The 15,103-nt window shown below is 36.2% G+C and overlaps 1 protein-coding gene across 8 annotated transcripts in view; it reads left to right on the forward strand.

Moving 5' to 3' along the window:
* Nucleotides 1-15,103, forward strand: part of LOC145693628 (myotubularin-related protein 9) — a 148,552-nt gene that overhangs the window by 106,375 nt on the left and 27,074 nt on the right. For all 8 annotated transcript variants that reach the window (XM_081769801.1, XM_081769806.1, XM_081769809.1 and 5 more), the window contains exons 8-9: nucleotides 5,798-5,919; nucleotides 14,508-14,614. In XM_081769801.1, the coding sequence (XP_081625927.1) occupies nucleotides 5,798-5,919; nucleotides 14,508-14,614 (229 nt within the window). The remainder of the gene's footprint in view (nucleotides 1-5,797; nucleotides 5,920-14,507; nucleotides 14,615-15,103) is intronic.

Here is a 15,103-nt window from a genome sequence, read left to right on the forward strand (position 1 = left end):
ATTTCTCTTTGACATGTATACAAAAACTATCTGTAACCTTTCTGACGCACTCTGCTACATCCTCATCACAGTTTTGTAACCTTAATTTGTCTATTACACAGGTGTAAACACTATTGGTTCTCTTGCAGCTATTGGGTTCACTTCTCCAGGCGTCGAAGAAGACTCGTTGTGTCAGCGTACCTTCCACTTTTGAAAGTACAAGAAGCAACAATTATGCAAACATATGCACGTCATAGTTATTATGCACACACTACAATCATTACTCTACACATCTATAGTCATTAGAAGCTGGAGACTGGTGGAGAATTGTTTATACGCGTCAATTCATTATACCTATTCCTAAGTACAGTGTACGTTCTTATTCGCTAATGTTTCCCATCACGCCATAGCTCACCCATAAACCCACGGCACTCCTCATTCATGTCACATGCACTTCATACCTTCGTCTGTAGTTGTCACACTATATTCCTGGCATTGACCAACAGCTGTCTGTGTTATATGCTGCAGACGTAAGGTGTAGCACCGAAACTGTCGATCAGCTGATTCTACATTGCATAGGATTCATCTTGTTCGTCGGACCCGACGTACTTCCCTATGTGTAATTGGGCACCTTACTGGTCTTTTCCCACCACTTGGGACCTTGCCCCAGGAATTCCGATCGTTTTCTCACTATTTTTCAGAACTCTCTTTTTTACATTTTGTCCAGCTAGATGCGGCAATTGAACCACTGTGTGTCGCCTCGAACGGGACTTCCAGAATAGTTTTACTATGAAGGAAAGAACCCTGGGTTATATATCATGAAACATTTATCTTTTGAATAGCTCTCATATATTTAATATCAACTTTAACACACATATTCTACTTTTCCTTTCATATAATATATTGTAGCATAACATATTTTTATATTTTTGTCAATATATCTCGACATTAACAACGACGAATTACAATTATCATAATTAAGGCTATTCAAGAATTAAACCTAACTAGTAGTTTCCTTATAGGGTACAAAATTAACTATTCCTTCATATACAAACAACACTATTTACAAAGATCTTCATAATATTAAATATTGATAGGATCAGAATTCAACAAAGTTGGAACATATAAACGCATTGATGGTTGTCATTTAACATATTAATAAACTTTGAAAAATCAAGAGATTCGATATTCATTATTCATACTCTTTCCATATAATAAGGTGCATCTATTTGATATATCTGTCATTACTTTCATAAGTTTACATTAAAATTACGATCTTTAATTTTTAAATATTCATAATATTCAAATAAGTAATTATGAGAAAACTTTGCAAAAGACATGAAACACAAATTATCATTTCTTCAATTAGTGCTATAAAAGGAAATTGCAACAAAACTATAAGGAACAAATCAATAATATTTTCAGTTAACTGCCATAAATTAACTTCGTCAATATTCCGTAAATAATGAGTTTTACCCATAATCAAAATATTTCATAATTACATATGTTTTTAACGTACATTATAATAATAAATCAACTGAAGAACATATCAACCATAGACGTAAGCAAAGGTCAATTTAATACAAATCCATCGGACGCCTTTTTGTCAGTTCAAGTTATACGTCCGAAGGGTTCATTTAAGGAACATTGTATAGCACAGTCTTGTGTACGTGCTTGTCTTTCATAAGATGATACCATATTTTGGTTCCTATTTACGAAGTTCCTGCCATCTGTAAATTGATTTTGTGAGAATCGGCGATAATTATTATTATTCCTACCGAAATTCCTATTGTTATTTCTGAAATTCCTAGTTCCATTTCTATAATTGGGTTGCGTTTGATTTCCGGTACCATTATAGCCACTCATTCTAGTATTGAAATTACGAACATTAGTATCATTTTCAGGCTGTATATCTACATTACGAACAGATGCATATTGTGTCTGATTACGTGCATAATTACCCTGACCTCTATCCTGCATCTTATTGTTATTTTGAATTGCAGATTGACTCTCATAACTTTGAATGAGCATAATTAAATGATTGAAATTAATGCACTGAGCCGACATTAACAACTGTTGTAGTCTAAATGGCAATAAGATCCTAATTGAAGCTATAATTCGAGATTCCGGATGGTTTGGATTTAATGATCTTAGCTCGTGATATGTTGATACTACAAATTCAGTAATGCTACGGCGTAACTTTGGATTGTAGTGGTTCGTTCGCAAAACAGCATCTCTATTTGCTACCATAAAATCGTTTTCATAATTTGACAAAAGAGCATTCTTAAAATCTGAATACGAATGAAGACTACCTCTAATAGCCTTAAACCATGTTAAGCAAGGTGGCAACAAAATATGCGGTAATATTTTTAAGAATTGAGACTCATTTACACCGATGAGCTCACATTCATCGTGAAATTTTTCGAGAAATGCCCTAGCGGGTATATCTCCTGGCACACCACTAAACTTTGTGAGCGACTTTACTTCGCTAAACCGCAACTGATTACCTGTAGATGTCTTCATACCTCTACTGGAGATGCGTCTGCGCTTGGATGTTTGCCTCACTTGTTCTTCTCCGCCACTACTCTCTGCACCACTTGATGATCCATCAAATTCCAATGCTGTTCTTGGATGATGATCAGGTACCCAGCCTGTGGCTACAGGACGACTCATGCCTTCAGTATCCTGGAATGAAGTTCCGGGAAAGCATCTTTCTGTGATGAAATTAACTTCATCTTGCAGTACTCTAATGTGGTTTTCATGGGCGTTGATTGTCGATTTTAAAACATCCATGGACTCTTGTATTTCTGTGCTTCTTTGTACAACCTTTTCTATTTTTTCTTCGTATTTTCCGAAATTTTCCACCATGGATCATTAGGTTCATTTGATTTAGTTGATGTTGCACATGCTCCCATCTATCTTCATTACGTTGGTTCAGTTTCATTATTTTTTCATCAAAGTCATTGGCTAACTGATTTAATTTCTGGTCCAATTTTTCATCCACATGTTGCCTTTGCTGGTCCATTTTTTCTTGAATCTGCTCTGACTGGTTTCTTATCTGTTGAGCCAAATCTTTTAGAATGCCTGCCAAATTGTCACTCGGAGTCAATTCTGGATTCACACTTTGTCCATCAATCATATTCATATTTTCCGTACTCATGGCCATATTTCGTTTAATTACTTTTCCACTTCGCAAAATAGTGATGTTAAGGTCGCGTTGACAGCTTGCCGTTTTTACTAGACCTTCGAAACGACACTTATACAATTCCCGTGGTGAGGCACCAATTTTTATAAGGGCCTGGTTCGTATTATAAAGTTAATCTTCTAAATAACTCAACGCGTTTTATCACTTTCTTAATTGGCTTTTAATATTTGACCATGATAAGTATATATAATTAACTTTTCTGCACATATAATAAAATATATATTGATCTTCATACACACTTATCTATTCGTTAAGATGTCTACGTACATGTACAATTATTTATATCGTTGCTATAGTAACAACAACTCATATTTTTGTTGCCGATTACAAAATAATAATCTCAAAATCTCTATATGTCTTTCTTTTTCATTATACATTGTATTGCTCACATAATTCGCCTCTGATCCCTTTCTGTAAAGAGGCACAGATGGCTAATGATACATACAACGTCAGTTGAGTACTGATTTGAGAGACTGTTGTATGATACTTGAGGGGAACTTGTGTGTCGTTTTCAGGTCGAACAGTTTCGGCAGAATTGTTACAGGAGATGAAGCTATCACCACGGATCTGCTATCATCAACTTAAAACAAAGAGAGCGAGCAAGGCAATGGCGTACACTGGTTTGATGGGTTGGGCTACCACTAACCTTTATAACATATGTACATTATCATCATCATTATTATTATTATTATTATTGTTATTATTATTATTATTATTATTATTATTATTATTATTATTATTATTATTATTATTATTATTATTATTATTATTAACTTATTTTTTATTAACCAATTAGCAACCCTACATTTTGCTTTGGATAGGGGTAACTTACTCACCAGAGAAAACGGAAGCTAATCGAGTAATAAAGAACGCTGAAATAGGTGATTAGCCAACGAAGGAGCCTCAGTTTGTAAGAGCCTTGGCAACAAAACACAAATAATGGAACAAGTATTTATAACAGCTATGCCAACTATAGCAAAATACTGTAATATACAAAATTTTTGTTGCGTTGATGCAAACAGGTATTGAATGTGGCTCAAGAGATGTCCCAGACAATTCCCCGAGACCTCCAAAATGCCTCGTAATTTCCCTTTACTCTTCGCTCATTCCCAAGAAACCGATTTCTCTAGAGGGAACTGGTGTTACCTGGCAGCCCGTTCGTACGCTGTAGGTGGAGGTGGAGCGAAGGATACGATTCTTGCTATAGTAGCTGGAGAGTGGTTACTGCAACGTTGTCATATCGAAGACCTCTTAAGATAGCGGGACAGCTGCGTTGTTAAGAAAGAAGTTAGTTGATCTTTCTAAATACATACAGTTCTCAGAAACTTGTATCATTGAAAGAACATTTCTCAATATCAAACCTCCCCTAGTGAGAAACAAAATTTCTGACCTAATATTTTTGCATAAAATTGTTAATGGCCATATATCATGTGAACAGTTATTAAGTCAGATCAATTTTCGCGTACCCGCTAGAACAACACGGTCTAGTAATCTCTTTTACACTCGAGCTGCGAGAGTTAATATTGCCCAAAAGTCCCTTCTAAACCAAATTGTTAGCACGTATAATCAGTTACCAGAAACTGTAGACGTTTTTTCAAATGAGCATACCTTCAGATCATCTATAAATAAACTATCTTTGTAATGTTGCCATTGTACTGTACCATCTTGATTTCAAATTGTTATTCTATTGTTATGTTACAAATTGTTAAAATGTTTCAGTGTAAAATGGCCTAGTGCTGTACCTGAAACCTATTATAAATAAATAAATAAATAAATAAGATACTAAAGTTTAAAATGTCAATATAATTTAGTTATATTAGAATCTTTATTTTATAATATTCTAGGGCTACCGCCGGTAGGCCTGGTAGCCCATAAAATACGCCACTGGAGCAAGGAATGGCGCTATATGTCATCACCAAAACGCAACAGAGTCTGCACTTAACGATCAGCAGAAAAACTCATGTTCACTGCCTTCTGGGATGAAAGTGGGATAATTTTGATACATTACATGAAAAAAGGGCCAACATTGACCAATGCTTTGTATGCAGATCTGCTCTCCAAAAATCCCCTTCAGCCTGCAACCATGATTTCAGGTTCCTGTTGCTTCATAACAATGTGCGACATAACACTGGCCATTTAACGTTGTCTGTAATTCAGAATATCAAATTTAAAAGTTTCACATATCCATACTCTCCGGATCTCGTCCTCAATGGCTTTCGTGTTTTCGTATCACTCAGAGAGGTGATTGGAGGTAGACCTTTCTGAAGCGATCAAGAAGTGAAAACTAGGGTGACAGTCATTTTTCTCCTGAGGTATCGAACTTCCAATGAACTGGGATACATGTATTGCACATCATGGAGACTACGTAGAAAAACTTGGTATATACAAAATTAAGGTTTTCACTTAAATCACCCTCGTATGTACAGCCATCGATAAAAGAAGAAAACACAAGCATGCTTTATTTACCGATTATATTTGAAATATGGTATGTACTTTTGTCGATGATTATACGCATAATATGGCTAAGTTGTGCAAGTGGTTTGATAGACTTTACGATATTTTGTCATTCTATAGTATTGAGTTGTTTGGTACATCTTTTAATTTTTTTTCCAGCTTGCAACGACACATCATCATCCATGGATCGATGGTTGTCCCGTCTCGAATCCTCCAACTGGATGTCTCACATTAAGGATACTTTAAATTGTGCTTGTCTAGTAGCACAGTGTCTTGATCAGGTAATGTTATTTATTCTATAAAGATTGTAATTTTATTTATTTGCCTTGTGTTCTTTTTTTTCCTTAATCAATAATTTCCAGCCCTTTCTGCTAGTCTAATAGCCAGCGCTTGCGTCTTTGGTGTGTGGTCCCAGGTTTGATTCCCGGTAGGAGAGCACAGAAATTTAATTTGCACAATTATCCATCTTCTTTAGCCTAAAGTGCATAATTGTGGGACGTTAAACTAAAATTCATTTCTTTCCAATAATTTCGATTTCCAGTGGTACTGAAATCTTACTCTTGAGTTTATATTATATTATAAATTTAAAACTGCTAATTGGATCACATACTTAAGTGTTCCTCTTAGACAACGGTTTATCTAAGAGGCGCGGAGGCTCATTGGTAGAGCGTTCAGCTCTGGTGCATGGGGTCCTTGGTTCGAGCGCAGCTTGCGATAAGTGAGCTTTGTGGTGGGCAAACACCATGTGCGTGAGTTTTCTCGGGGCTTTCTCCTTTCTTCATTTCACCATTTCACTCATTTTTCATCATCACCATTTCCTTCAGCCTAACTGGCATCAGTAGCGTAGCGTGGTATTCCGAAATGGGGATGCCAAAGTTAGTCACTTGTGCGATACAATACTACTAAAATTAGCAATACATAGCTATGCCGATGGGAAACATAGGGTTATAAAAAATTTAGAAGGGAGGCCCCCACTGTTGTATAAACATTGTTTCCAGCATAGTTCCCATGGGCAGCTTCTTTCTCCCCATACCACACTTCAATCTCGTTCTTGAAAAAGTCGCCCCTACAAATTTGTCATCTTGGGTCCGGAACTCAGTCCCCCATTCGTGAATATGGTCCTGAGTGTATACTATATCATTTGAAGATGCAAATAGAAAGCACTTAAACCAACTCTGGGGGCCTGTTTCTGTGTATGTATTTCGTTGTCAGATATCCAGATACTGAAGGCAGGGGCGCAAATCTGTTTTCAACATTCGGGGAACGGGTAAGACCGTTTCCATTTTTTTAAAGCAATGTTCAAAATATTCATGAAGTTGAAAAACAATGCTGTGGAGGATCAGAAGAGCAGAGTTATCTTCAACATTGGGAGGAGGGCAGATTTGAGGGAGGAGAGAATATTTGAGACTTATTCTGGGGGAGGAGAGATGAAACTCATATTACGGTAGATGAATCTGATTTCTGAGGTGAACCTGTTGTATATTATATACCAGGCGATGTAGATGAAATCGTGATACGTATCAGCATTACAAATCAGTACCGTGAACACATTCTGAAATCTGAATACATGCATATTTATAATTGATATGTTTCTATTTACGCATCCACAATGATATACATTAAAATTTTAGGACACTTGTTTTGTAATAATATAAATAATGACTTCCCCAAAACTATGAAAAAAATCAACTATGTATGGTGCAACAATACTCTTATTTGAGCAAAATGATGATCTCAGTAGCATTATAGGAATCGTTACAGGAATTAAACAAATAGTTGAAAATAGACTAACAATAATTAATGACAATGAAATATTAAAGAATACGATTCTTTTTTAAAAATGAAACAAGTCAAGGAACCTCAATTTCATCTTACTTTCCTTTGTGGCATTCAGATACAAATCATCACAATTTCAAATCGGATGGAGAGGACATGTCCCCCTCACCTCCCCGGGATATGTGCCAATGACTGAAGGGCCCAAGCAATCTCTCTTGGTCTACCAGATCGGTGACCGTGATGCTTGTGTGTGTGAGCTCCCTCAAAGCGTTCCTGGCCACGCCACTGGACATACTATATATTTATGATGAAGATTAATAGTTTGCCTTTAATTACGATTAAATAACGATAAAGCATAACTATTTTTATACTATTATTTACATAACCGGCATGCTTCAAAAAGGCACTGAAGTAACCATTTCTGTTTTGTTCTATCTCATTGATGTTAGCGCTCGTACGTTCTGTACAGAAACTATAACTTAGTTCAAGATATATATATATATATAGAGTTGGAAATACTTGAATACGCCAGCGTATATCTAAAGCAAAATGTTGAGTTGCAAGGGGTGTAGAGGAGTGGAAAGCAAGTAGTTGCGCATGCGCATTCGACAGAAAGCAGACGAAAACCCCGTTGCTTGCAGTAGGCCTGGATCGCAGTGGAAATAATTGTGATAATTACAAGTAAACAATTTATATACAATGAAATACGTATTTTTTTTTTATTAACAGGGGATGCCGGGCATACCGGCGTTCCCTTACGCTACGCCGCTGACTGGCATAACCGTGGGACACAAAAATTAAAGATTTTTCATCTTTTTCTACTCCCAAGTCTGATTATGTACTTGTAGAATTTCAGTACCTTGGTAATCGAAAATATTGGTTAATGAGAAATACACACAAAGTAATAAACATTTTTATATGTTATATATTTATATACGAGTGCGTAAAATCAGTATGAAAATATTAATAATTTTATGTAATTAGATTTTTGGGGGAAAGTACCGGGGTGGTTTGATAAGTTCGTCCAAACTCAGTGACATTACTGTTTAATAGTGAGCCTATTGTTAGCGTGGAGCACCATTTGAAAGAACACAGTGCTAGTTATAGCTAAATTGAGCTAGTATTCCGTGCGTGGCGTACGTTTGAAGCGAATAAAATATGATTCCCAAGATGCAGATGAAAGAGAGTTTCATGTGGTGATAAAACAATTGTTTTTCTGAAAAGTAAGTAAATCGCGTAAGAATACCAAGGTAGGACTCGAAAAACATTATAGTGAATCTGCATCAGAAAATAGGACAGTGTACAAATGGTGTTGAAACTTCCGAGGTGACCATATGAGCACAAGTAACCAGGGACGTGCTGAATGACCTTTTAAGGCCACTAGTCAGAAAACATTGACTAAATTCGCAATATGGTTATATTGATTAAATTCGCAATATGGTTATGGATGATAAAAGAGTAAAGGTACGTGAAATTGCTAGTACCATGGGCATCTTGAGTCAACTGGTACAGTGTATTTTGCATAGGGGTGTCTACTTGTTCTTGAAATACTAGAAATTTGTATCAATACAAGAAATCGCGAAAATTTACTAGAAATGATTGTGTAATGCTGTAGAAGTATAAAAATTGTGTTTAACACACTTTAAGATGGCAGCCCCTGACTAATCATTGAAAAAGTAGCAAGTGGCATTTATAATGTGTCTTTACAAAATGTTACCTTTTAACTTATTTTATATGTGGGAAGTGTCAAGACATGTAGTACATTTAAATGTGTAAGCATGAGTAATAAACATGTTATTCTTTGATATTTGTAAGTAATTGGTCTTCTGCACAGTGTTTTTGTACCAAATGTAATACGAATGTTAAAAAAATCTTAATATAAGTAACTATGTAATACTAGGTGAGGGAAGGGTGGACTATAAGGAATGAGAGGACAGATACTTTGCTTAAAGAAAAATATGGATTACAACAGTCATTCTCGAAGAAACAACATCCACAAAACCTCTCTTTTTTATTTACTTATTTATTCATTTTAACCTATTAGTTTCTGTGCATTCTAGTTTCTTGTTAGAATATTGAAAAAGACTTTGCTTTTAAACATATTTTACATTCTGCTAAATATCACATCATACAGTTGCATGTGGCTTTTCTTTTTCATTGGAAATATTTAAGTCAATTCCCGTAGACACCCTTTGAACATTTGAACATGAGAAAATTTTCTGCTGAGTGGGTACCACCATTGCGTACGATCGACCAGAAATGAAAATTGTGGAATGTTGGCGAGGACATTTTGAACCTGTTTAAGGAGAATCAACAAATCATATGACTCCCTATGGATGAGACATGATACATTACTACATACTAGATAGCAAAAAACAGCCGAGACAATGCCTTGCCAGTGAGGTGTCTGCTCCAAAGAAGGTCAAAACAGTTCCTTCAGTCGGAAGGGTAATGACAACTGTATTCTGGGACTCGTAAGGCATGCTCTTGATTAATTACTAAAAAAAAAAAAAAACACTAAAACAATAACAGGTCACTCATATGCATCGTTACTGGACCGTGTGAAAATCAAACTGCCAAACAAACGTCCACATTTGGCCTACAGAAGGTCCTATTTCGTCAGTACAACAAACTTATTCATTGTTGCCACAAAACGAATCGAGTTACGATTCCAATTTGTTCATCATCCTCCTGATCCCCAGATTTGGCCCCCTTGCATTATTTTTTGTCTCCGAATCTTAAGAAATGGCTAGCAGGAAGGAAATTACCATCAAATGAAAAGATCATATGCAGAAACCAATACATATTTTGCTGAGTTAGACAAAATCTTTTATTCCGAAGGGATCTTCAAGTTGGAGCATCAGTGGACGAAGTATATTAACGTCAGAGGCGGCTACGTTGACAAATAAAACAGGTTTGTCCAGACAACTTCTATAGTTCTCATTTCTGCACAGACTTTCCGAACGACCCTCGCACCATTTATCAAACTAATGGATTATAACAAAAACCAAACAAAAGAACATCACCATACTACCAAATCACATAAAACGTTTTATCTACTGACAAGGCATATTTGGACTGTTGGGAAGCTTGTAAACTGTAAACGCTAAATGATACAAGATCTATTTCTGTTAAGAAAGATGTGCTTTAGTAGCAGGGTTTGAAAAAACCCGGGTATTTTTGAAAAAGCCCAACCCACCTGGGCCCATATGGGTTTTTTCGGGTATTTTCGGGTTTAATTGGGTTTTTTCGGGTTTAATTGGGTTTTTTCGAAATATTTCAATGTCTTTGGGATAAAAGTGTTAAAATTTGATTTGTATTTCGAGACTGTCATTGTCGCAACTTGCAGCAATATTCTGTTCACTACTGTTTTGAAAAACTGGGCGCTATTTTGAAAATTTACATTTAATCGACGAGAAAATCTACACGGCAAATTTAGAACGTCTTGCTTCTATACTCAAAATTTAAACTTAAAAGTCCGAAAATTGCATCCTGTAGCGTAGATACCCTCTAGCTGAAAAAGGCCGCCATTTTGAAATTTTACGTTGGATGGCCGCCAAAATATATATACAGCTAATTTAGAGTGTCTCGTGCTTCTACTCTGAAAATTTATATTCAAAAGACCCAAAATTGCGCCTGTAGTGTGGATACCCGCTATTTTGAAAACAAAATTGCCGACATTTTTGAAATTTTACATTGGTATACCGCCAAAATCTATACAGGAAATTTAATGTGTCTCGTGCTTGTACCCTGAAAATTTAAGACCGAAAGTTGTACACTGTGATGTGTGTGTGGTACAGGCAGACAAACGAACAAGTGTAGATCAAGTCATCCCAGGAGCCTTAGTAACGTTCGCCAAATATGAATATCAAATATATTAAAACAAAGATATCATTCATGGCAAATATTTTACAGCGTAAAATAAATGGTTTTGTTTTTGAAGTTCACTTTCGATACTTTGCGCGTTCAATTATGGGAATTTCCCTAGTACTAGCAAGACGATTCTTTCCTGAAAATGAATTTAAAACAATTAACACAGAGATAATTCACATTTTATAAAGTAAGTGTTTCAATCTGCCTTAAATGAAATTAAATATCTTCGAGCTTAAAATAAATAGTTTTATTGTTGAAGTATTCAGTTCCGATGCTTTGTGCATTCAGTTGCGGGAATTTCCCGAGCACTTCTTTCACGACGTGTTTTCCCCGAAAATGTAGCTTTCTTTACTGTACTCGACTTCCACTAGTACGGAAGTTTGAATTCAGCACTTGAAATAGTAGGGCTACATTGTCTTCGGAACTCCGAGCATTAAGCTTCATAAATCTGACAAGAATTTTTTACGCTATTGCTGGTGTTGATTCGACAGAATGCTTATTTGAAGAGTAGCAAGTAATGACGGAACTACACTACTGTTGTTGGAAAACAAAATTTTACGTAAGAATACTTGTGTTACCATCAAATGTATGAAATAATATAAATGTATTTGCATATTTACTGCTGGTACAGGCACCTATGGCCTTAAACTTGTCAAATGTATGGGGGATAACATCCCCCGGCGTCGCCGAGTTGGCGAGCACACTATTCACGGAAAGTATTTTCTAAAATATAAAATTGCATATTTTACTTCAAGTAGGCTATAAACACAATTTATACATTAATCTGTTCTGTAATTATCTCAAGCTAAAGTAAGATTTTTTTTATCCGTTCAATGCATTCATAGGTATAATATGAAATCATCTAATTCGCCTAGTGATGAGCGCAAAAGTCTTGGTCTTGCAGTTTTTGCAAGAGTCTTGCATGCAAGACCAAGACCAGGAATCCCGATGCAAGACCAAGACCAAGACCATACCTGCAAGACTAAGACTCTTACGCAAGAGTTTTGCACAAGTACTGATACTACTTACTTTTTTAGATAGATGTAAAACGGAAGGTAAAAAATCATTACTTGAACTTTTTGGCTTCAGTAAAAATTTTGCTAGAGTGAATGTGTTCCCAGTAGCAATGCTATCCATGAGTAGCGTGACAAACATCTTGGCATTTGAAGGCGGCGCTCGAAGTTCCCTTTAAATGCTGCTAACAAATGAGAGGCCAGCGGTATTGCCACGTTTATTTCGTACACATCCACGTCTATCCTCTGCCACCTGATCGCGCTGTAGTTCGTCTGCTTAGCCATAGCTACACCTCTTAGCACTCGGCAACGTCGAGTCAAAGCTTGCGTTTTATTCGTTTAGCTGAAATTCCAAGATGTTTGTCACAGGCTTTAGATATATTGTTTCATTTCAAAACATGTTCGTGGTGTTCCTCTTAAAAAACTATAGAGAAATGTAGTATTGAACATCAGTAATTCCGTACAACACAGGTGCCGACTACATGAGTATGGCCTTGGCTCCGAGACTTAAGCATACGTAGGAAATTTTTAATGTGTGCTCATATCGAATTGTGCTTAATATCGAAATAACATTTTCATGACATTGACAAAAACTTAGTGCATGTGACCACAAGTTTGATTTCATGGTCGGATGCTTATACGTTGAATAATGGTTTACCAGTACAACGTTTAGCCTCCTTAGGTATACGGCACAGCAAGGATTGAGCGATATAACATTATACAACAATAAATAACCCATATTCACAAGTGAGAGTGATTTTGTACAATTACTTCAAATAACTTGGAGTTTGATGCCGTTATTTGTATTTCTAATATAGGTCAAAAGTATTGATATAAATTGAGTTTACACAAAAGACAGACAGTTGAGTCGTTTTCAGGTCTCACTCAAATTATTCTAAAATATTAAGACGTTTGATTAATAATCATTATTATCTTAATTTTCTCTCTCTCTTTTTTGGCTAATATTTCTAAAAAATATCATCATCATAGCTATTCTGCCATTATTGGCAGGTTACTTGCTGGAACTAAAAAGCTTCGATGTATGGTGGCATTAAACTAGTCTCTTCGTCTTAATATCTCTGCGTCAATTTTCTGTTTTACTATCTTCCTCCAAATACAGTCTCCTTCACCTCTCCCTCTCTTTCCTTCCACCATATATTCTAGCACGTCTCCCATAATACAGTTCCTCCTCAGCAAATGTCCCAACCAGTTCCTTTTCCACCTCTTAATTACAACTAAAATCCTTCTTTTCTCTCCTACTTCTACTATTTCTTATACCTTCTCATTGGTTTTCCCTTCAACCCAGTTAATTCTCTCCTTTTTTCTTCATGTACATGTTTCAAAAGCCTCCAGTTTTTCTCACTTTTGCGTAATGTCCATATGTCTGCCCCATAGAGTACATATTAGAATCAATAAAACAATTAGAAATTTGTTCAATACAAAGATTAGCTAATCGTGGTTGAAAAGATAATATCCGACTCCTTTAGAGTGTAAAAATAATTTTGCAATTCATGGTATTTCACTAATCTGTTCCGTCTTGATTATCTTTTATGCGTCTCAGGGGTAGCCTCCCCAGTTTGGGAACCAGTGGAGTGTTTCATCTGTTAAAAAAATATAAAAAGATTCGAAACATTGTGATTTGTCTTATAAGTAATGAAGCGTGGGCATCCATTGAAAAAAAGTAAAGGTCGTCGCCTATGTTGTACACTGTCATCATACTTACTAGAAGGTAAACTATATTATATTTAGAAACAAACGTTGTATTTCCGTTACTATTGGCACATTATAGAATTTATTTCTTATATCCAGAGTATAATTTGCCTTTGAAAAGCATAAAATTTGTTAGAAGCAAGACTTGCAAGACTCTTGCAGCAAGACCAAGACTGGGTGTGCAAGACTAAGACCAAGACCACCCCGGTCTTGGTCTTGCATTTGCTCACCACTAAATTCACCCAAGGAAAGTCCAAGATCTGATAAAAATCACTTTCAATGTGATCCTCTTAGTTGTACCAATAATATACTAACAAAAAGGTCAAAGACCCAGGTGGGTTTTAAAGTGGGTTTTTTCAGGTGGGTCCAACCCGAAAAAACCCGGCGGGTTTTTTCGGGCTGGGCCCACTTGGGCAAACCCTGTTTAGTAGTCCTGTCACAAAGACTTGACTTGAAGATAATTACAGTTGTGATTAAAATTTGTCTTTCTTTTACAGGAAGGAGCCTCTGTCCTTGTTCACGGTTCCGAAGGTTTGGACGCTACATTATTAGTGACTTCGTTAGCACAAGTTATTTTAAATCCTGATTGTAGAACAGTACGTGGGTAAGTTTTATTTCTCAATATATTAATGTAATAACTAGGGTTAGGATTTTTAAATGGTGCTAAATAAGAGGATGAAAAGATCAAGAAAGATGTATTATTTCTCTCAGCTATTTTAACAACTGCCCTGTTATTTCTTTAAAAATAATATATAAGCATCTGTAACTTGTTAGACGTAAGCACATTTCTGTTTCGAGATAAGAGGTTTTTGTAGATACCATAGCTTCTACATACTCAGAGACCAGTAGATCAAATTTCATGCTCACTCGGAATGGCAGCTGTAGGTATCGGGATGTGGCGTCCCCTTCGCCCAGTTCTTCGAAACTGCAGTCAGCCACTGGTCCTCCTGGTTGGGGGTTGTGCCGGGCCGATCCCCTGTATTTAAAACCTATGATTGAGCTTAGTTTAACAAAACACCTCGGATGTGGACTGTTTTACCAAGACGACAACCTCGCTATGGACTTGTCTCTGCTCAGTGGCTTTGTATTTGGA

Source organism: Thermobia domestica, chromosome 8, assembly GCF_964235325.1.
Source record: "Thermobia domestica chromosome 8, izTheDome1.hap1.1, whole genome shotgun sequence".
Lineage (NCBI taxonomy): Eukaryota > Metazoa > Arthropoda > Insecta > Zygentoma > Lepismatidae > Thermobia > Thermobia domestica.